The sequence below is a fragment of the Coturnix japonica genome, chromosome 3 (genome assembly GCF_054131305.1).
Source record: "Coturnix japonica strain WE chromosome 3, WE-NBRP24, whole genome shotgun sequence".
Lineage (NCBI taxonomy): Eukaryota > Metazoa > Chordata > Aves > Galliformes > Phasianidae > Coturnix > Coturnix japonica.
This window is the reverse complement of record NC_140665.1, coordinates 9665519-9688302: the sequence shown is the minus strand read 5'-3', so window position 1 is coordinate 9688302 and position 22784 is coordinate 9665519. Positions and strand designations below refer to the sequence as shown.

The window sequence follows — 22784 nt, the reverse complement described above, 5'->3', positions numbered from 1 at the left end:
CCTACTGTGCTCATGGAGTCGTGGAGGGGAAAGTTTCTCCCAGCCTGTTGCCACGGGTCTGTTTTGAGACAAATAACTCTGAACGTTTTTTGCAATGGCACAAACGAGAGCATCGAATGCACCCTCACAGCCCCGGGAACCGCGGGCACAGGGCGGACGGGAGGGAGGAACGGAAGGAGCGGGCGGGCAGAGCGCGGGGCCTGGCCGGGGTTGTCCCGCCCCGGGGTTTCCCTCAGGAAGGCGGCGAGCGCGGCCTGTGGGACGTTCTTCGGCTGGAAGTTGGTGAGAGGAGGCGGGGGGTTGATGTGGGCGCTCAGCGGAGAGGAGGGTCGGCGGCGAGATCGTTAGCGGCCCGGCTGAGGGTGGGATCGCGGCTGACGGGGCTCGGCGCCTCCTCAGCGGGCCGCGGAATGCTGGGCCCCTTCCCCGGGCCCAGCAGGCAGCGGATCTCGCTTTTTCGGGGGAAAGTCAACTTTTTTTCTTTCCTTTCGTTCCTTCAAGGTGCTATGCCGCCCAAGGAGCGCGGCAGGGGCAAACTGCCTGCACCTCTCCCGAGGGACATGATCCTGAAGGACACCGAGGGAAAAACGTGGAGGCTGGGCAGCCAGATCGGCCAGGGCGGGTTTGGCCTGATCTACTTAGGTAAAACGCGATGTATTTGGGTAAAACCCACAGTAATTGTAATGTGTGAGTTTCCTCTTGACTTTCACACGTGAATCAGAGGTATAAACCACTGGAGGTATAAACCACTGGAGGTATAATTGCCGTTCTTTGTTTCTGTATTTAATCTGTGTGTATGTTTCTGTACTTTCTTCAGAAGAAACTTTCGTTTGGTGTGAGTGTGACAAGGGATGAGTCATGAGGCGATTGTAAAGCATTCTGAGTCACTGGAAAATATGCTGCATATGCAGGCAGCTATTGCTGATCTTTAGGAAAGAACAAATCCTGTTTTCAAGGTAGAGTTATAAGTTTGGGGTTTTTTCTTCTTTCCAGTTCCTCTGAATTCCGTTGTCTTTAGTAAGGCAGATATTCTGCACCGAGGCTCCTCTTCACCTCTCTGAAACCACACTGAGTGGAGCAGTGCCCTGCAAACCTGAAAGGAGTTGTCCATCAGTGTCAGACTGCAGGATCAGGCTCCTACTGTGTAAAGAGATACAGTTTCTTTATACGGATTAGTGTGTTTCCTCTTGTCGTATTCGCAGTCTTAAATGAGGAGCTTGCATGCCACTACTCTTTCAGTAGCAGACTTATTATGATCTTTATTATGACTGGTTAGCTCACCGTTCTCTGTTTTCTGACACTTTATGTCACACCATACTGTTCTTCCTTTCCTTTTTTTTAACTCCTCTTGTCTGTTATGGCTAATCACAACTGAATGTCAGCTAAAGACCCATCTTTTGTTCCATGATGTGACGATCCCATAAGTGGTCAGGTGTTGTTTGCCTAGAGTTGTACTTCCAACTAGTAACGTATGGCTGTAAGTTGAAGGGGCGCGGACAGTTTTACTTGCACATCTGGACTTCAGGTTAGAGTGGAATATTTGTTTTTTTCCATGTATTAATATTTTTTATTGGAGAAGGGGTTGGAACTGGAGACATGTACAGGCACTGAGAATTCAGTTAAAAAGGAAAAAAGCCACTGCTGCTGCTGTCCTACAAAGTAAACACAGTCCATTAAAAACATGGATAAAATTAGAGAATTAAGGCTGAGTTTGTTAGTTGGTAGTTCGTTGTAACAATTGTGTGGGTAAGTGGCAATAGCTGGTGGCTGTGGTTTACATCTCCCCTATGTTTAAGTTGTTTTTTTTGTTCTTTTTTTTCCCACTTTGGATTAGATTTGGTGTGCTCTGCTGTGCAGAATTTCCCGAGTGTGTGATTTCAGGCCTCTGGAAGAAACTGTTTTGAATCCTTATGTTCGTGTTAAAAGTTGGAGTGTATCTGGTGGGCTTCTATAGTTTCATTTCTTCTGGAATTGATGTAGTTCTCACATACTTAATGGCTCTGCAGACTGAAGCAGTGGGGATGATAAGAGTTTCAGCTAACTGTGGTTAGAGGAGTCGAAGGCTGGCTTGCTAAGAATATTTACATTCCTTTTCTTTTGATGTGTACGATAGCTTTTTATGACCTTCTTTATAATGTTGGTTATTCACATTTGAGAGATGCTGTGCCTAGAGAAAATATGAAAAATGTTACCATAAGAAAACAGAGCTTGGCAGGAGCTAAGAAGTGAAATTAAGTTACTTCTGGATATTGCCATTCAAGGATGAATCGTGGGAGAGGGTACAGGGATGTCAAGTGGGGGTCGGGATCCAAAGGAATGGCAGACAGAAGCCTTTAGAAGCCTCTCACAGAGGCAGGTCTGCAGATGCGGTGCAGAAAGTAAGGCTGTAGCTGTGGGCATCATTCAAGTCAGACAGAAAACGTTCCTGAGTTGAAATGTAGCTCTGCCATTTACAGCCAAATTGTAGTGGGCCTCGTAGGTGGTACAGCACATGGAATTCACGTGCGTAGTATACATGAATACAAGGTATCCTGTAGATATTATTAGTTATTTGACTGCTGAGATGATTTCATGTGTCGTGGTGTTTCCTGGCGCAGGAAGCTGTCAGTAGATTTGCTGAGAATGAGAATACAGCCTGGAAGCCTTGGTATTGCAATTAGATGTTTTGTCGTAAGTGACACCACAGCTGAAGAATTACAGCTGCCACTTATAATGGTGTCTGTGTTCATTTAATTTTTTCTTTTAGATTGACAGTGAATGTTACATGTAGGACTGAACTGAAGGCTTTGGTTGCCTCATGCCTTATCTTATAGTTAAAAGAGGTAATGGGCAGAACTTATCCTTATATTGACACTGAGTGAAACTTTATTGTTTTGTCCACATCCTTATCTTAGATGTGTGTTCATGTTAAGTAACATATACTGTATCCCTACAAAAGAGAGTCTGAGTGGCAAGGAGAGTGAAGTAAATGATACACAGGCGCTTGCTGCTGAGCCAAATTCTTTCTCTGTGCTTTTCAGCCTAGTATTTAATATGTATGTAGCAAAAATGTGAGAGTGACCACTAACATTGAAGTGAGAAGCTAATGCAGAAAGAACTGTAGAGAGGTGGGTAAGGCAGGAAAGTGGAGGCAGATTTGATCCCCTGCCAGATATGAGCAGCACAGCCCTGCTATAAAAGTAACGGTTAACTTTTCTGCCAGTATCTTTTAACAAGTTTTTTTTACTCTAGTGGTGCAAAGATTGTGATGTGTGTTGTTATAGCTCAATTTGCCATTAAGGATACTCCATACTCCATTAATCTATAACAATGTACTTGAGATATTTTACATTATCTCCGCAAAATATGTTTACTAGAGATGTGTTCTTTGGAAGGCTCGCTGAATCACAGCTGCTGAAAGCCATATACTAACCTGGAGCCCTAAAACACTAGTTGTCTCTTTAGGTGCAGGGCTTCTAATTAAGTAGGTGAGAGTTACTGGTGGCTACAAGTTTTGTTCTGCAGTGTTCACATTTCCCCTGCTTTTTTCTAGTTGCTCTTTCCTGTCTGTGTGCCATCTTGTCTGTTTCTCTGTTGGCTTGTTCTTTCCCTTGGATTTCTTTTGCATTTTTATTTTAACTGGGGTGAATAGGAGAAGGCTGACAAATACTGATTCCTCCTAATGCTCCCAAAGAGCAGTTTCCTCTGCTGCCAGAAGCACTACGAGCTGCCTAGTGCTGCTTAGTTCTTTCAGATGTTGCTTTTGTCCCAGCTAAAGCAGTACGGATCATACTCTGGACCTACCTATGTTCTGACATGCTGGGTTTTGTTACTGGTGCTGATTTGCCATCAGATACCTCAGATGGAACCGTTACCCCTTTGATAAGGCAGGAACAGAATGGAGAGCAACCAGGGGAGGACATGACATATTGTTGGTCTCACAAATAGGTTGTAGCCCTGTGGAGAATAGTGGCAGTACATACGAAAATGAAGCTAGAGTTGAGGAGGGTGCTACTGAGAGCCTTACATTCTCTCATTTATTTTACTGATTGCAGTCAGTAATTAACAGCAGTCTTTATATAAATCATTCCGTAGTCCTGCTGCAAGGACTCTATTAATGCACAATTTGGACGGAAAATTTAAATTCAAAAAGGTCACACAGTGTTTTGCTGAGGTTCCACTGTTGCAGTACAGCCTGGTGCACACAGCATTACCTGCTTTCAGTCTTCTTTCTAACAAAAGCAGATAGTTATTCCTAATGCTTGTACTTATATTTTGTTAGATTGTGTATTTTACTGACTACATTGCAGATGTGATCTAATGATATTATACCTGTATATTGCAACAGAACTTTTTAAGCGATAGGTGAAAAGAGTTTTGAAACCATTTGTCATAGCTTGGCTTTGCAGCAGGTGTTTGTATGTTGCTGTTTGACTGCTATATTTGCAGGTGTTGTTACAATATGAGGAGCTCAGGAAAGTGATAACGCTACAGTCAGTGATGCTTTTGTCCTCCTTGGTGATCTGTCACTCGTAGAGCTGGTTTTTTTTCCTCCATTTTTTTCCTCTCAATTTTCCAAGAGGCAAAAAAGCAATCAACCAAAAAAAAAACCTCATGAGGTAAACAGTGTCTGAATGGATGAATGTATTTATTAATACATTGTGGTCTCTTCTGACTTGGAGTTTGGGCCATGGTTTGCTCTGCTGTTGATACTTTGAGACCTGGTGTTGTGAGAAATAGGCTGTACACCCTTGCTTAGGGGTATAAGGTGCCAGGGAACAGAAGCACTGATGGAAACATCCTCTAGCATATTCTTAGTGTTCATTACTTGGCTTGAGTTAGGAAGCAGACTTTAGTAATTGGTTCTAGAGAAATGAAGTACTTAGTTGTTTAAATTAACTTCTCCAAAGTTATTTACTGTACTGCAGCAAACAAATTAACAACGCAGCAACAGTAATATCTAACTGTATATGTTCAGGGTTATTTTTATGAGTTCAATGGAAAGAATATTGATAGCAAAAAAAGCTGTAATTAAAAGCACTAGCAGGTGACTGATTAGGGTGGAGCTTTATCAAACTTCAGATGTGCTTTTCAGCAAAGCTCTCGATGTACCTGTAGGTGTGAACCTTAGTGTGAAAAAGTCATTGCCTGACTAATGCCACCTCAGGAAAGTATTTCTATCTAGTCACAAGTATTAAGCTTTATGCAATGTACTTGCTGTATCTGTATTTATAGTTTTTCACCCTATAGGCAATCTAGAACGTTTGCCCTCTTTTTGTTACTCAGCAGTTACCTAGGGCTGGTATTTGTTACAAGCTCAGATGGCTCCATCTGTTAGAGGAAATTCTCCTGCTTCTCCAAGCTCTTGCTGGTGCTGTGAGAGCTCATTACTGCTATGCTTTAATGTTCTGACACTTTTGTTTCCTTTTTTTTCCCATATGTATGGACTTGTGGTTTGGGAGCTGTTGTTTTGCTCTGTATTTGTCCAGTTTGCAGGAATTCTGGTCAGAGACTGAGACCCTGACATGCTGAGTAAAAGTGAAAGGGAAGAGGGCAAGTTTATTTCTCTATTATTTTCCAGCGGAGAAGGTATTTCAGAATAGCGTTACATGTAAAGAGGAAAAATTGTGGTTGAAACATGTGGCACTTGTTGCCTTATGGAGGGCACTCTCTACAGCTGTCGCTGGCACCTATAACCTACTGAAACTGGCATCATACCTTCTTAGTGGGCTCTACATCAAAATGGCAGATGGGCTAGAGCAGAATCTTGCCAGAAAACAGTCTGTGCACCACGTTTTAAATATTAGAGGCCTGAGCTCCTGTTTGAGAGTGCTATAAGAGCAGACCATGTATAGCTTTTTTGCCTACCATTAAAGGATGTATCATACCTCTTCCAGCTTAGAGTAATTAACTTTGAAAGGCAAGCAGTGGCTTCTATTGCTGTGGATTGCAAAACTTTAGCTTCAGTGAATCACAGAGGTTTCACAGAGAGATGTGTAAGCAATACAGTGATATTTCCTACCAGTACTAAGCGTCTTTAACCTGGGGGCATCTACAGGTATTAGCAAAGGACTTGGGCAGTTAAGCACCCAAATGGTTTCACAGGCAAGGTGGATGGACATGTATGATAAAACTGTGATACAACTACATTTGTAAGTGCACTTAGAAGAAGAAGGTAGGAAAAAATATTCACAAACATTGCTCGGAAAAGAGTCTGTTTAGGAAGTGATGATGCATCATCAGACACTTAAAGCACTGACAGTTTCATTTCTTGGGGAAACACTGAATATAGGGGAGCGTAGGGGAGGGAAGCTGAGAAACCCAGTTCTTTGCTTGCCTTTAAATATTTGCATTAGTATTCTCCATATGTAGGATATATGTGTAACTGTGTACTAAATAGCAGATGCTACCTCTTATTTATTTGTTTACATTCTGTTTTTAGTAACTATAAAGATGCAACTTGGATTATTTTTTGTTGTTAGATGCTCTGAGCAATGCTTTCATCAGCCATTGGATTGAACAGCTCTTGGCTGACCTCAGTGGGGTCAGAGTTTTTTCAGCTTTTTTTTATTGGTAGCCCGTAACATCGGATTGTGAAATTTTTGAGGTTAGGCCTTAGGTTTTTCAGAAAGAGGCTGACAGTATCGTGCTTCAAGACCAGTCACCCAGTGAAACAAAGCAAAAAACTAATGCTAGCAACCCAAGAACTTCTGAGATACTTTTTTTCATGTTTCCAAAACAAATACAGCCTCGTAATATGCAGCAGTGGCAAAGACACCAGCTGTGGACAAGAGCAGGGATATTTTTTCTAACTGCCAAAACATCGCTGTTTTCTTTTCCACTGTGTAAACTTTGTCAACAAAACGGGTTCTGTGAGAGCTATTGAAAACATTTCACCGTGTTCCATATGTGACTGCCACAAATTAACTGCTAAATCTGTAACGAGCACATTTGAACTGGCAAATGGAATTGACGAGTTTCTTTGTCAGACTGCACACAATAGTGCTGAGTGGTTGGAGGAAATGGCAGTTCATCCAGAAACACTCTTTCTGTTACCATGTGGTATTAGCATTTATAAAGCTACGTTAATTAAGGTTGTGGCACTCAGCAACAAAATGGATGAAGTTTGCGATTGGGGTGGATGATAAGAGTGTAAGTGCTGTGCCTAGATGAAACTAGGGAAATCTGGACTACATGAGGTAAGTTATTTGTGGTGTTCTGTAGGCACTACAGTAGGAAGTAATGGCAAAGAATGTGTATCCTACCACGCTGCTTTGTTTCAGTGGCACGAGAGCTTTGATTGTAAAATGAAGGAGAAGAAAGAAAAATAGAGCTGTGCCCTTTGCAGATGTTTTGTGAAACTCTTCTTGGCTTGAGATGGAAATAGCCATAGGCCCCTGCACAGATTCATCTTGTGCCAGTGTTCCCAATTAGGCAGACAGTGGTTTTGATTGTGTGTGTACATGAACACTCTTTTCCCCCCCAAACATAAGGAAACTGTGCATCTCTAGTTCATATGAGCAACACAGACTGTAAAGTGGGAACTCTCACATTTGTTATGCTATTTTAAGATACCCTTTGCAAACATAATCTCACCGTATAGTGCTTCTGGTACTCTGTGCCTGCTTATACGCCATCAGAGACCTCCTGCATATCAGCATTGCTCTCCTGCCGAGTCTCTGCTTACTGTCCTGCAGTCTAGTATTTAACTGATTGTAATATTATAAATAGCCATGTGCTACCACACAGAACGAGGCTAGCACATGGCTAATTACGAGTATACAGTAATTAACTATGAGCTAAACTCGCAGGAGAGTATGTGGTGGTGGTCTATGAGGTATGTAATCAGACTGTTTGTTAAACCTTGGGAGCCTTTCCAGTCTGTTAAGTAACTATACATAGTAATGAGACCATTTTTTAAAAACCATTTATGTATATTTATGGACAAAAAAATAGTCGGTTTTATTTCTAAGCTGTGGGTAAATGCTGCTGCCTGATATTTGAATGGTTAATTAAAATATACGACAGAAGGTACATATGCAACTTGTACCTATCTGTAAGTATACAATTATCTGAGCTTTGTGTGCATAAGAAGTGTAGAATATCATCCATTCTGTATGTTCTGCCTCGTTTCATGTAGATGAGGCAAGGATGATCATTCCGTTTTTCCTCTTGTCTATTTTAAAGTCATGTTTCTAATTTAGCAGAGCATCTCTTCCTCTATCTTCTTGAGCTTTGTCTAAACTCTTCACGTTGTGATAGACTATAGTTAGGTTTGGTTTTATTTTTTCTTCAGGCTATTCTTTCAGTATTACTCCAATAGGCATCGGCAGAGTTACAGTGTGAGAACCGTGAGGGTTAGGCCCTTTTGCTGGGCTATCTCCTGTTAATTGCTCTTCTTCGTTACCCTGACAGCTGCTACTGTCTGTTACATGAATGAGGCCTCTCTTTATAAAATGTCAAGATGTCTACAGGGGAGTTAGATAAGACTCTTTGAAATACATTTGATACTCCTCTGTACCTATCAAGCCTCAGTTAAGTAATTTGGTATTAAAATAATTTTTTTTTTATACACGAGTTATTTTCTGATCTATGTCAGTAAGAGAGCACATCTAATTCTATTTGAGTAATGTGACATTATTGAGTACAGTGAAAACACATGGGATGTTTTCCTTTAAACTAGTATCTTCAGCTGTTCACACCTAGCCTACATGTGGCAAAGAAAGAGAAAGACCTCAGCACCTATCCCTTAATTCCCAGTTTAGTACAAGAAAATGGTAAGAATAGAGTTTACCCAAATTTCCTTCCTGTTCGTAAGAATAGTTTTGAACTGCGTATTCAATAGGACTGTTGCCCACCTGAGTCTGTGGATAGTTAATGCATTCCAGAGAATTAATGTGCTATTAAGAGAAATGTTCACATCTAGGTGGTCAAGCAGACAACAGCGTGAAGGACAGACAGCAGCCTGTGGGGGTTTGGGGTGGAATGCTGCCAGATTGAACCCAGAGGCTGAGTAAAGCTGAGGGAAGATGACATCTGAACAAATCTGTTTGTGTTCTCTGACCATAAAAAAGTATAAGCGTGGCTGGTTTGGTCAAGTTTACTTATTTTTATTGTGCGGATAAAAGTGGTCTATTTTTTGCGTGTGCTGATGGTTGAAGTGTTTCACACCTGGACTGTTGTTGGTATTTGATCATTGCAAGAAGTTTGAAAGGAGCATTTATTTCCTAGGAACTGTATTCTCTTTATTTTTTTTTTTTTTCAATGATGATTCTAAAAGATGATTTAGTCTCATTAAATTTTAATCCCAGTATAGCTCTCTGTAGCTTCAGTACTATCAGAGAGAGCTGATAGTTCTCGCAGGGTCAAAATTAAATAGAATCGCATTGTCTGTGCAGAGAGGTTTTGTCTCCTGGGCTGTAATTGGCACATGTGGTCAATTATTGTTTTGAAATTTCTGATTGTACTGAAGCACAATCCCTCATCTCTGCTTTCAGACAGGTGATGGCTGTGCTATCCCTAACTTAGGCCAGTGTCTAAATAATGTCAGAATAGAAATCAAGGTTCTGAGGCCAGAGTAATTTGTAATAGAGGAAAACTGACAATCTTGTCTAGAGGCATAATGTAGGTCATAACTTTTAAGTGGTGTCTTTGTCACGACAGTGGATTGACAGGAACCAAATACAGAGGTTATCCAATTGACTGGTAGTCTATTATAATGGAATACCTCATTGTGGTGAAAACGTGCAATGGGGACATCCTTCTTACTCCTTAGTTAGCACTGAAGGAGAGCGTTCTGAAAATGTGGGTTAAAATTGCTTCCATACTTGTTGATTAAACTTTTACAGGACTTTGTTGATTTGCTGTTTTTAAAATTTGCAAGTCTTTGACCTTTAAAAGTAGGAATTCACATAGAATATTGGATCTCTCTGTCTTGTATTTTTCTGATCGCCTTAGTTAATATTAGCTTGCTCTTTGCCACTTTATTTCTCACAGCTTGATCCATCTCTTTCTCATTTTGCAGCTTCCCCACATATTCATGTTCCAGTAGAAGATGATGCAGTGCATGTAATCAAAGTGGTAATGTTTAGATCTCTTTTCAAAGTTTTTAACTTGTATGCAGTACTTTCTCTTCATTATCTGTCCTTGTTGTCACCATTGTGTATGTGTTGCATGCTTATGGTGATTTCTTCTTATTTTATATTTTAAATTTTTTATTTATTTATTAATATCTCGATATACTTTCCCTGTGAAAGGATGAACTTGGTGTTTCCTCAACACATAGTATTTCCTTGACTCGATTTTTTCCTTAATTACTGCCCTGAATAGTTAGGCAAGGAAAATCAAGCTATGAATTTAAACATGTCCAATCTATAGAATTTATTAAAATATATCTTAATTCCTCAAAGAATCTGGGTTATATGAAAGCACATGGCTAAACAACTATTTATTAAAAAACTGTATTTCAGGTGACATAGTGTGTGGGAGGTGGAAAAAGCGATTCTAAATCTCTTTTAATTTCTCTAGTATCTTTGATTAAAAATGGTTGTCCTTCTGAGTTATTTTATTATCCTGTTTGTTTATTTCTAAATAGGAGTATCTTGAAAATGGCCCCTTATTTTCTGAACTGAAATTTTACCAAAGGGCTGCAAAACAAGAGCAAAGTAAGTAACATATCACCAAATTAAGAAAACAAAACATTGAATTCTGATTCAGTTAGATTTAAGGACTAATTTGTTTTCATTTCTCTGATAAGAACTGATGCTTTAGAGCGTGACAGTCAGTTCACATACGTTCAATTGAGTCTTCTTGGTGCTTTGCTAATTTTATTTTGCAGTAAGTTTCTTTATTTGAATGTTATCTTGGTTCTCTCTGATTGGAAAACAGAAGTATAACAAACAAGTTAGAAAGTGCACAGCAATGTATGGACCCCAGGGAGCTGTCAGCCTTAGAACTGAAATGCACTGACCGATTTGCAACTGTAATTCTGCTAGTTACTATCCCCATGTATGAAGTTGGAAACGTGTGTAATTGCCACAGGATTTAGAAGTCATCAAGATATTTGATTCTGCAGACACTTTGGCGTGGATTTGATTTGTGGGAGCTGTCCTAAAGACTTCAAATGACTGAAACCATTCATAGGCATAAGCACTTGTGATAACTTGAAGCGCTCTGTATGAAATGAAGTAGAGCTTCCAGAAGACTTATTTTGATAGTACTGATAATTGTTTGTCTGCCTTTGAAGGGAACAAATTGCCATGTTGCTAGGAAAACAAATACTTCCTGTTTGGGAGAACATAGAGAATTTCAGGGTCAAGCTATGATGTCTTGTTTGCTACACTAAAATAACTCATGCCTGTTTCATTGTTTTGTTCTCGGTTTTGGCTCAATAGCTAAAAAAGAAATGAAACCCTGAAAATTCTCTAGTTACCTTTAACCCAGTATCATATTTTCTTTATTACTATTCCAGTAAGAAAATGGATGAATCTCAAAAAAATAAGATGCTTAGGAATCCCAGTGTTTTGGGGATCAGGCTTGGCTGAGCACAAGGGAAAAAGGTAATAAGATGACTTGTAATTGAGCTTGAAATTGACTGAAGAGATCCCTTTTCAACAAAATGGTGCTGCCACAAACTTGCAGCCTTGTCCCTGAGGTATTCTTACTTTTGTGTATATCTGCATAGCTATAGATTCATGGTCATGGAGAGACTGGGGCAAGACCTTCAAAGAATCTTTCAAGACTGTGGAAGCAGATTTAAGAAGGAGACTGTTCTGCAACTTGGGGCACGAATGGTATGTATACAGAGGAGGGAAACTGCTGTGCCTGGAAACTGCTGAATTCAACTAATAAAATCATCTCCCTGAAATGATGAAATTCATTTGGGTAGCTGTAGCTGTTAAGTTTAGAAATTAAATGTATGTAACTGGTGTGCATTTCCTCTTTTTTTTTTTTTTCTCTCCATTCTTTTAAAAATGCAGTTAGCATGGAGTGTAGAATCTGTGGATTGAATGTTTGGGAGGCTCAAACCAAATTTCTGCCAGGTGAAAACATAGACCATAAGCTTCAAAAAGTGTGTCCAGACTGAGCTGTGTAAGCCCATTCTCATGCTTTAACATGTATTGATTTTTTTTTTTCTTTCAATGTTTGAAGGGTATTGTATTAGACATCCATATTTGTCAGTGTTTGCAATAGCATGCTCGAATGCAAAAATGTGTGTGTTTGCTGAGCTGTGCTACTCCAGTGGTAGTACAGACAGGGTGAGGCTGGTCCAGTTCAACTGGCACTAGAATGTGTATCCCAGAGGTCAGAGAACGTTCATCATGAGAGACTTCTAATGCGTGACAGTTCAGTGCAACCTGGTCTAACTCACGTTACCCCTGCTTGAAGCAGGGTTTTAGACTGGAGGCCCGCAAAAGATTACTCCTAACCTAAAGAAATAATAACATAAGGTTAAAGGATTTTGTGGTTGTATCATTGATAAACTTTGAACACCCTTTGACTATTTTTATTTATACTCTTCAACAGCCAAGAGTGCCTTTTTTAATAAGTTGTTAAGTGGACACAATTGTTTTTTAAGTATCAGAGCTGTTGTACCTCAGCAAAGAGCTGAAGAAAGATGATAATAAGGAGAGGATAGTGATATGAGATGCAGGCCATGTAATAATTGGCGGGATCAAATGTGTTGCAAACCCTCAGGGCTGATTGTGCCCTTCTGAAGTCCCTCCAGAGTTTTTTAAGTGCTTGTTTTGCTTTTTGACCTTAGAAGCTGGTACTCTTATGGCAGTTAGACAGGGATACTCATGGCAGAGTGGAGCTTATTCATGATTTGCCACCAACTGTATGCATGGCAACAGCAGACCCTGTGGAGAGTGAGCAGTCCTTGTGCTCTAACTCAAAACAGTCACCTCAGTCTGTGTAGCCCTTGGCTTCACTGTGTCCATGTGAAATGTTTGCTGGTAGAATTAAGGGTGGAGTGGAGATGATGCTTTCTTTTTTGTTTTAAATCCCTTCTTAGCTGGATACTCTGGAATATATACATGAAAACGAGTATGTTCATGGTGACATTAAAGCAGCAAATCTGCTTTTGGGTTACGCCAATTCACATGAGGTAAGAATGTTTACTTATCTACACTGTTATTCTGAAGTTCAATAGCTTGATATGTTTATTGTTTGCTAACAGCCCACATATTAAGAGAAGTTGGGGAGTGAATATTCACATCCTCTCATGACAAATCCAATAATGACTCTAGAGCTTTAGGATTGAGAAAGAGAACAATAAGTTTTGTTCAGATTCTTAGTGTTCTGCTGACTGGAGGTAGTGGTAAGGGGCAGGTAGACTGATCAACAAAGTACATTAGAGGAGCTAATTGTGGTTCTAGATTATGCTGGTTTAAGTACAGTAGTAGGATTTAGGGATGTGACCTGTTGTATTTTCACTCTTGAGATGTTCTTGCTTTCTAATGTTGTTGTGAATTGTGATTCTGTGCTTCTGAGTTTTGTTCCTCTTGTTGTAGTAGGTATGGCAGGTGAGCAGGATTAAGGTTACAGCTCTTTAATGCCCTGGTATTAGCCTTGAAATTGAAGTGTTTTGATAAAACGTTGTGAAACAAAACTTATGATCCTGTCATACTCTTTATGATTGTACCATGTCTTTTTTCAATTTGACTATTCATTTTTTTATTGAAGGGCGTGGGGGGAGGGGGAAATCTCTAACTTCACTTAAGTATAGTTAACTGTAAGCAATAGTTCTCCTTTTTTTTTTTTTCCTTTCCCTAACACAGTGATGAAGAAACAGATATTATGAAACAGCTCATTGCCATTAAAGGTTGAACCATTAAACTGTATCAGCTTTCTTATAAGTTTCAAGTTAAATGGTTGATTCAAAATTATCTTTTCAGCTTTCCAAAATACATAGTTTAAGAAGTATCATGACTTATAAAGCTGCCACATTTTTAGACACTGGTATCAGCCAGTGCATAATCTCAGTTTATGATGTTTACCAGCCTGCTGAATCTGGGAAGAAGGCTATTTAGAAGCAGAACGATCTGCTACCCAATTCCATTAACATAACTCAAAATGACTTTTTTTTTCTCTTGACTATTGTGTATTTTTATGGCAACTAAATACGCTGCTGTTTTTCACATTGAAATCATTTCGGAAGTGTCCATTGACAGTAATCATAAAATTTTAAGGCATGTGGCTGGCTGTGATCAGGTGCTGTTGACTTAGGATATCACCCCTCAGTAAAGCTTTATTTTTCATGTTGTCTGCATGAAGATTACGTTACTAGCATTGAATTTTTTCTGAGTGGTGTAGTCACTGACAGATTGAAAATACAACTTACTAAATACAGAAAATAGATGTTTCAGCTGAAGTAGCTCCTAGCTCAAACTGTACAAAGTGTAAACCACTGCAGAGATTTTGTTTCAAATTTTGTGTTGGTAAAATGTGTTTTCCACTGAAATGGTTCTGTAAAACAAATAAATGAAACCACAAAGTCAGGAGGAAAGGATTTCTAATACTCGCTTACCTTGGTAAGATGTGAATTAAACTTGCACTTCTGTTTGATTAAGGAAACAGAGCTGTTCAGGTTTTACTAAATAAGAGTGTACAGTTGACAGGTAAACAGAGGTTAAACCAGATACTTTGTACAAAAGATTATCTTGATAGAAAAATAAGTGGAAAATGCTCACTGATGTTGAAGGTTTGCAGTAAACTCCACAAAAAAGAAGCAGTACTGTGCAGTATCTTCACACAGACTTGAGCATCCAAAATGGTGCATGTATACTTGCATACGTGATATTGCATTTATTACCTCTTGGCCACGTTCACATGCCTGTAATTCAGATTTAATTTCAATATGAAAGTCGCTTCTTCCTGTGTTCAAATGTCCTGTTCCTATTGTGTGACTTCATAGACAATCTTTACAGCGTGCTGGTGAGCTGATGAATAGCTTACAATCTTATTGCAGCAGTATTTTGGAAGCTCTGTGAGGCCCACCACTGACTCACTCAGTGTGATAGCAATGTGGAATCACCTGTCCCACATCCTCCAAATGGTTGTCAGAGACGCCGTACTTTAATTTGGCAGTCTTTTATCAACCTTACACACTTCAGTTAAAACCTCAAACACTATTATTACCACAAAATGTCTGTGGAGCATGTTTTGCTCAATCTGCTTTCTCTGTTAAAATGGTGGGTAGCTAGATTGCCTTGTTGTGTTTTTAAAAGCAATGGAATGGAGAAGTAGAGTGAGCAAGATAGTTTCGCACTTAAGAAGCAGGAACATCTAGCCAATGGAAGGATCAAACTCAGGAACAGATAAGCTGGGAGAACTCTACCTCCAGGGAGTCAAATAATAAAACTGACTGACTTAACAGTTTATGCAGTGAGTTTTTGTTGTATTTTACGTTAGAGAGTTATTACTCTCCAGGATTTAGGATTTTAATAGAAAATAAAACGGAAGTGTAATTTTAATTATAGACGTTCTGGTTTTTAAATGGAATCCATAAATAATCTCTACATAGAAATACTTTTCGTATTTTTGTTGCATTGTTTTGGTGAAGAGATGGATCTCATTGTAAAAGAATGTATGTTTATACTGAGCTTTGCATTTGTTTGCTGTTTAGTGGCTGTTGATGTGTACTGTCATGTCCAAATTTCCCACTGATGTCCTGCAGTTCCAGAAAAGATCATTTCTCTGTATTAAACTTTGTGCTGTCTCGTCTATAAATTAACCTAGTATGTTCACACCGCTGCCAATAAATATCAGTTCCCTTCTTGAAATAACATGTGAAATCCATACTGCTATCCTTTACCTTCTGTGGCAAGAGAGAGAAACAAATAAAGTAAAGGTCCTGTCACTCTGTGACCTCCAAATGACGTTTAGATATGGTTAGAAGATCAGAAATCAACTGACCTCAAAGAGCAGCTAGCTGCAGATCTATTCAATAAAAGGGAGCGAGGCCATTCAGTGAGTTACAGGTCAAAAGATCAATTCTCTAGTCAATATGTTTCTGAACATGGACCCAGCACAATGACTGACAGAACAGCAGTGATGTACTGAGGGAAGTGCACAGCCCATGAATCCGGGAGAAGCCTGAAAGCAAACTTGGAGTGATCAGACCTGTAAATTACACAAGTGAAGCGCTGTCTCAGTGTTGTGGGGAGTGTCATGATTGTCCTGAATGGAAGTAACTGTTTGTATGATAAAACAGTGTTACTGATGGAGACTCTAAAAGAGGCTCCACTAAGCTCATTTAAATGGTAATACTGTTAAAAGAGACAAATGAGCTCCAGAGGGAAGCTTAATGTTGGAGTTTGTAATAAATGATATGAGGTTTGGTAGACTGTCTCCTGTAAAGGTTTCTCGTAGCATTTTTTGCAATATATGGGCAGACATGCTGCAGTGTTGCAGACTCAAGACTACCAGAAGCCATGTGTTTGGATTTTTAAGCTGCAGGCTTTAAAATTGGATTTGCATCTGTTTTGGCTTAGGTTTTAAGTTTTTCGTAGGCATCATAGTTAAAGAATAAAATATGGACATAAATCATAAATGATCTGAATTGAAAATGAAAAAGGAGAATGAGGAAACATTTGAGAATATTAACTTTCAGACCAGCTTTCAGTGGAAAGTGCAAAGGTATAAAGTACATGAATTGGTCATACGGGAAAACATGCATGAAAATAATTCCAGCTTTAAGCTGTTTTTCATTGTGTCATGAATCTCTGTAGCTTCTGCTCTTTAGACCTGCATGACAGATTTGCTTAAGAGCAGGTGAAAGTGAGGAAAATGAAATTCTTTTCTGTTCTCCTTCATGTGTTTTAGGAAGGATGCAGTATACGGAGATATCATACAGAGACTGTCTTTAACACGTGGATGCTGGCTGAGATGTGTGCTCACACTGCTTCAATTTATTTTTGTAGTTATGGCCCAAATGTCTTGGACTTCAATTGATTCCAGCACTGGGATTTGTTCCTGTTCCTCCTCTTGGCTATAAAACAAACAAACACCAAAGAAGGATAAACAAACAAGCCAACAAAGGACAAAAGCACACTGTTAAATAAAGAAAGGAGAGCAAAGAAGCTAGACTAGGATCCCAGAAATGGCTTGAGATTTGGCCTGCAAGGATGTCATTGATTCTTTCTGTAGTCGAATGTATTTCTTCAGTAGGCTTTGAGAAGTGAAGTAAGGGTTGATTTTAGTCCAATTTCAGCTTTGTGATGAGCCTGATGTTGTCTTTATGAGAGATATGTTTCAAAACTTTTGAAAGATAGACGTACTGACACTAGTTCTCAGTGTTCAGAAGGGGCATAGTCAAGTAGCATTTTGTCTTAGAATTGTTTATGCTTTAGCTTCTACAAAACTTCTGACATAACTGTTCTTTTATATGGGTTTTCTACTCTGGTCTTAGTCCAGCCTGTGAGACGGGAGCCACTGCGTGTATTTCCCTCTAACTAGACTCAGTCCTCTTAGTCTACTTGATGCTTGCTTTTTTCTTCCTTGTGTATAAAGCTTGTATTAAATGAGGTTCCAGTCTAAGTGTTCTTCCTTCTTTACCTGCTGCAGCTTGGCAAAATTCACACATTAAAACTGTGTAATGCAGCACTCCATTTATGTTGTAGCAATAGTGTTATTACTTTGCCAATATTGTTACTCCTAATTTCTGAAGTGTACGTTTCTCTAGCATCCCATCTCTTCCTTTATTTTTTTTTTCTGGAGCCTTATTCCATTCTGTATATGTGAGCACATGAGGCTGTCTCTCACTGCAAACTGTCCTCTTCAAGTGCATGAGCCTTCCAGACCCTGAATGTAGAAATTCACTGCTGAGAAGTGTTGTGAGTGGCCTGAAATCCCTCCTGCAGATGATTTCTTTCCCTCTCTTCTTTGTTTATTCTTCTATTTGCCTTTATTGGCTTTTGTTTTGTAAAATATGCTGTTTCTGTACTAATTGCTATACTTAAAACTTTTTGTTCCAAGATGGGCTCTGATCCCAAGATCTATTTTAGTCTGTCTTTTGTAGTATGATGTCCGAAGGAATCTGACAGCTCTATCACTATTGGCAACCTGCTTCATATTAGTAGATGTTTGCTTAATTATTTACAGTACCTTACATAAACTTAGTAGAACCACTGAAAATGAAGGGAGAATCCCTTTGCTGTGATCTGTTCCATGATGAAGCTCCTGTTATACGTACTTCAAGAGAAAGAATATACCCCAAGAATCCAAAGTTTCAGCTTCCCCAGCCAGTGCAGTTATATGATATAACATGCATGAGTTGTAAGAATTTTATGTTTAGTAGATATTTAGCACTTTCTATATACAAACCCTTGTGAAGGAGTCACGCACAGAAAGAGAAAGAGGAGCACTGAATCTACGGCTGGTTGCTTGTGCGTGTAAATAATTATTTGTGGGAAGACTTCAAAAATCTTGCTTCTAATCTGTAACAAAATCTATTAGTAGCAGACAGTGCTAAGCACTCCTGAGTCTAGTACAGTCTGGGATGCATTTTAAAAACAAACAAGAACTCTGAGATGAATCAACAGAGTTGATTTCTGCAGGGGAAGATGGAATATATAACATAGCTCAGCTCAAACCTGCTGTTCTAGGCTTACATTACTTGCATCTTCATCATCCTTGATATTTCTTGTTTGCAGCATCTTACATATCTTATTCTGTGTGTTTTCTTTCAGTTCTTTTGCTTTGCAGTCCCTATAGTTTGCAGATGAAAGATATTTGATTTTGGGAAACATGCTAATGCTGACTTCATATTTCTCAATCTTCTCTAATAATCATCTTCCTTTCCCCCTTCCTATATTCTTTTTAAAATAATAAAACAAAGCAAAACGAAACCAAAACCAAAAAGCACCCTACAAATTACGTAGCTATCCTTACCCACCATGTTCTCAGCAAATTGAGAAGGGCGTGCTGTGGTACATTATCAAAAAGTGAAAAGCAGCTATAAAGAACTATATATCTTATTAATGATGAAGGGGCTATAATGAGAATTGATGAAATGAAATTCATGGTGATTTAAAATAATGTAGACATTCTAATAATAGTTGTGACAAGGTTGTAACGGTGCATTGCTGGTTTTGTACAAGCTGAAGGGGACTCATTTTGCAGGTGGCCGAAAGGCTTTCTGTTGAGAGGCTGCCATCAGCTCTGTGATTATGGAAAAGATGTGGTGTGAGAGTTGCAGATGTGGTAAATGGCTGGGCCAGAAGAAATGGGCTGAGCAGTGACAGATGTGGCCAACTTTGGGAACTAAGTGGTGTGCTCAGAAACGTTGTGTGTGAGTGGCTTTAAGAAGTCATTGCTTTTGGTATTACAGAACTTTGAATTAGTTCTCTCATATGGACTGTGAGCTCAATTAGGACAGGTACCAGAGCATCAGGAATACGCTGGAGAACGAATGTAGGAGAAAATCAAATCAGTGAACCCAACAAAGTTTATGCCTTGTCCCAGATTTTCTGTACATGCCTACAGTCTTTAATCTTGTATCACAGTTTGTATAGTCTGTCAGGTGAAAAACATAATCGGTAATCTTAAAAGCCATCACCCTGCAGGAAGCGAGTGCTGCATCCCAGCTTACACGCTCCAAATAAGCACAGATCCTGCAGCAGAAACACTAAAACCAAGAGACCAGCCATCCTAGGATTTGAAGCTGCCTGGAGCACAAACAGGAATCAGTAATTCAACAGCATGCGCTACAGAATGATGCACTAAGTTTTCTTGAGGGTTTTTTGTTTGTTTGTTTTTCCTCTTCCAGAAGTGATATAATTAAATTAAAAGAGAGTTCTGGATGAGTTTATTTTAGGGCTATAGGGTAAACTTTTTTTTTTTTTTTAGCTGAAGAGGAAACTAAAACTAAGGTTAGAGTAAGAAGAAGGTTTCTTTGTAATAGAGTTCAGTGCAAATACTTTCAGATGATTGAGCTTCAGCACCATGGATTAGTTCCACTGGCAGTATAATAGCAACCTGTAGCTTTATTTGATTTTATTTTTTGTGAAAGGACTGTCCTTAGACATTCATTTTAAAAAATAAATAAAAGCAGTTCTCTAATGTGACAGCTGGTCAGTGGGAGGGAGGAAAAGGCCAGGTGAGCATGTGCAAATGACAAAGTGAGAAAATAACCTTTAGGATGTTATGGGGTGGATGTATTGTGATTAAAGTCCAGCTGCTTTTTCGCCTTGCTGTGGTAATTGACCACATGCATGTATTAAATTCTCCCCTGCTGGAGGGTAGAACATGTTAATCTGAACTTCATGCACTGAACTTGTCTTCAGTGTAAGTGGCAAAACTGACATGGATGCAGTACTTCATGCACTGTGCTTAGAGAAATGGGTACCAAGTGGTATGTTGGGGGCGGTCTTGACAGGCAGCACAGGAGCACTGATGTAAGTCCATATATTTACTTCAGAATAACTTAGAATGAAGTTTTTCCTCTGTGTCTTTTTAAAGGTTACTTTGATCTCGGGGATTATTTACAAAGTTTGCTTTCTGGGTTGTGGGGGATACTGGTTTGTTTTGCTAAGTGTTCTAAGTAAGGGAATGAAGGGGTCTCACAAGCAATGTGAGAATGCATAAAATATGTATTGCCATTTATGATGTCTGGCTGCCCAGCTGGAGAGGAGAGAGCTTAGGAATAGGATAAAAGACTGAAATTCTGCTTGACTGTGGTATAAGATAAAGACTGTAGTAGTAGAAGGATTTAAATGGGGAGGGCAGCTGTTATAGCCCCCAGTTGTACATATTTTATCCTGAGGCACCATTTGGTTTAATAAAATTTAGATCTAAGGCTGTCCTTAATCTATCAGTTTCTTAAGACTTAATTATAAAGGTTATACTTTCAAAGGACAAAAGCATTATTCATTTGTCTGTTCATGTCTTCCAGGTTTATCTTGCAGATTATGGACTTTCCTACAGATATTGTCCCAATGGGAACCACAAACAGTATCAGGAAAATCCTAGGAAGGGCCATAATGGGACAATAGAGTTTACCAGCATAGATGCCCACAAGGGAGTAGGTAGGTTTCTTTTTTGTGTTTCGGAGAAGTGATTACAGAATGAGTAATCAGGCTGTGAGAGCCAATGTGTACAATAGAAGTAGTCATGGGGTTGATCAGACCCATGTGTGGTGACCTCTTCTTGTACCTGCAAGCACTTCTTCAGTGCTGGTGAGGAGGGGGGCAGCACAGTTTAAACTGAAAGGCTGCTGCATGTGTGGTACAGGAACCACATGAGATGCCCTAAGAAAAGCATGAGATGCCCTAAGAAAAGCTCGCCGTTACGTGTAATTAATTCATGTTGGGAGTGCTGGTTTGTATTGCTATACTCTGTAGAGACAGAGGCAGTGTTTGTTAATGTTGCGTTGTCAAGGAAAAATGTTTCAAGTTTGCACTGTCCTTTAGGGAGGGCTGTGTCTGAGTGTCACCATCTGTGTCGTAAGAAGATATTTCAAGATATTTCTCCTTCTGCAAGGAGAAAAATCTTTTCTGAAGCCATAAAGTGTTAACTTTCTGAAATCTTTTTCCAGTAGCCTTTCATATATCTTACTTATTTAAACTCACTTTGATGGTATTGGAAACACATTTGCAGGTAAATTACATACATAGTCCTTTTATTGGATATTGATTGTACTGCCTTGCATTCCAAGGCAGACTTAATTCAACAATTCCCTAATTAGTTAAAGTCATAACCTATGTCTTGTATTCATTTACCATTAATTAAACCTTAGCTGTTTATTACACCGCAGTCCAAATCCAATAGCAGACCCATAGAGCCATGGAAAAGGGAATGGGAGGTCAATATTGAAAATATATGGTGCAGAGTCCCACTGATGGCTGCATTGTTCACAATCAATATGGTCAATGCAACACAACTTTCTTAGTTGCTATGTCAGCAAGACAAAAAGTCAATTCTAATGTTATGCTAGTGAAAAAATGGTGATTATTGAAAAACTTTGACTCTTGCTACACAACAGTGTTTTTGTTAACTTTTCTTTCCTTTACTCCCCCCCTCCCATCCCCAAGATCTTCTGAAACAAAAGGAATGGTTTTCTGTTGTCAGTTTTGCTAGAATCATAGTGTCGCAAGTGATAACTGTTGAAATCTGTGCTTGTTAATAGCTGCTGGAGTGTTACCTTAAACTAATACTTTCTAACGAGTCTTAGTTGGCACAAACAACTGTGTATTATTGCTTTTTCTATTAAAAGGGCCATTGACCATGTAATGTAGAGGGTCTTGATAATTTGCCGGCACTGTTAAAACCTGCAATCGTTTAACTCTGGTCATTAGGAAAAATGAAATCTGACTGTCAAGTATTTGCTGCTTAAAGAATTGCACAACTTCACCATCTAAAAAATGTTTGGTGATGAAGAGGGCATCTGTTACAACCTCTTCTAACCTGCCCAGTGTGTTTTCTGGATGTTTGACTTTGACTTGTGTTCCTGATACTGAGAGGTGTGTCTGTATACTTGTATTTTATGTGGGCACTGTGAATATGTATGGCTCATAGGCTGGGTGTTTATAGCAGCTACCTGGTCTAGTAGACTGGTATCTATTGTGAATGCTTGATTAGGTGACTGGTAATTGCTTTTATTTGAAAGGAAAAGGAAATTTTAATGGAAATGTGTGGCAAAGCATGTGTGTATTCAACCGTACGTTCTTGTATTTAGCCAGCTCGTGGGTTAGATTGCTTTCTCAAGCTGCTAAAGCCATGCTGGAACTGGTGGGAGCTGGCAGACTCTAGAATAAACAAAATATTCCGAAAGGTGGATTGAAGGGGTGTTTCCTCTGTCCTAC

The 22784-nt window shown here is 39.3% G+C and overlaps 1 protein-coding gene across 13 annotated transcripts in view; it reads left to right on the top strand.

Annotated features, from left to right (window-relative positions):
• Positions 1-212: 212 nt before the first annotated feature.
• The window catches only part of VRK2 (VRK serine/threonine kinase 2), a 41689-nt gene continuing 19117 nt past the window's right edge, over positions 213-22784 (top strand). For 7 of the 13 annotated variants that reach the window (XR_014944399.1, XR_014944400.1, XR_014944401.1 and 4 more), the window contains exons 1-8: positions 213-282; positions 502-642; positions 10004-10059; positions 10574-10643; positions 11450-11537; positions 11663-11771; positions 12995-13087; positions 20876-21008. Coding sequence is in view for 9 of the 13 variants with exons in the window: in XM_015856794.2 (XP_015712280.2) it covers positions 507-642; positions 10004-10059; positions 10574-10643; positions 11450-11537; positions 11663-11771; positions 12995-13087; positions 20876-21008 (685 nt within the window). In the remaining 4 variants the exon portion in view is untranslated. Of the gene's footprint in view, positions 363-501; positions 643-1024; positions 1145-10003; positions 10060-10573; positions 10644-11449; positions 11538-11662; positions 11772-12994; positions 13088-16998; positions 17167-20875; positions 21009-22784 lie in introns of those variants that run through there. The other 6 variants (XM_085542631.1, XM_085542632.1, XM_085542636.1 and 3 more) reach the window with 5 other exon arrangements.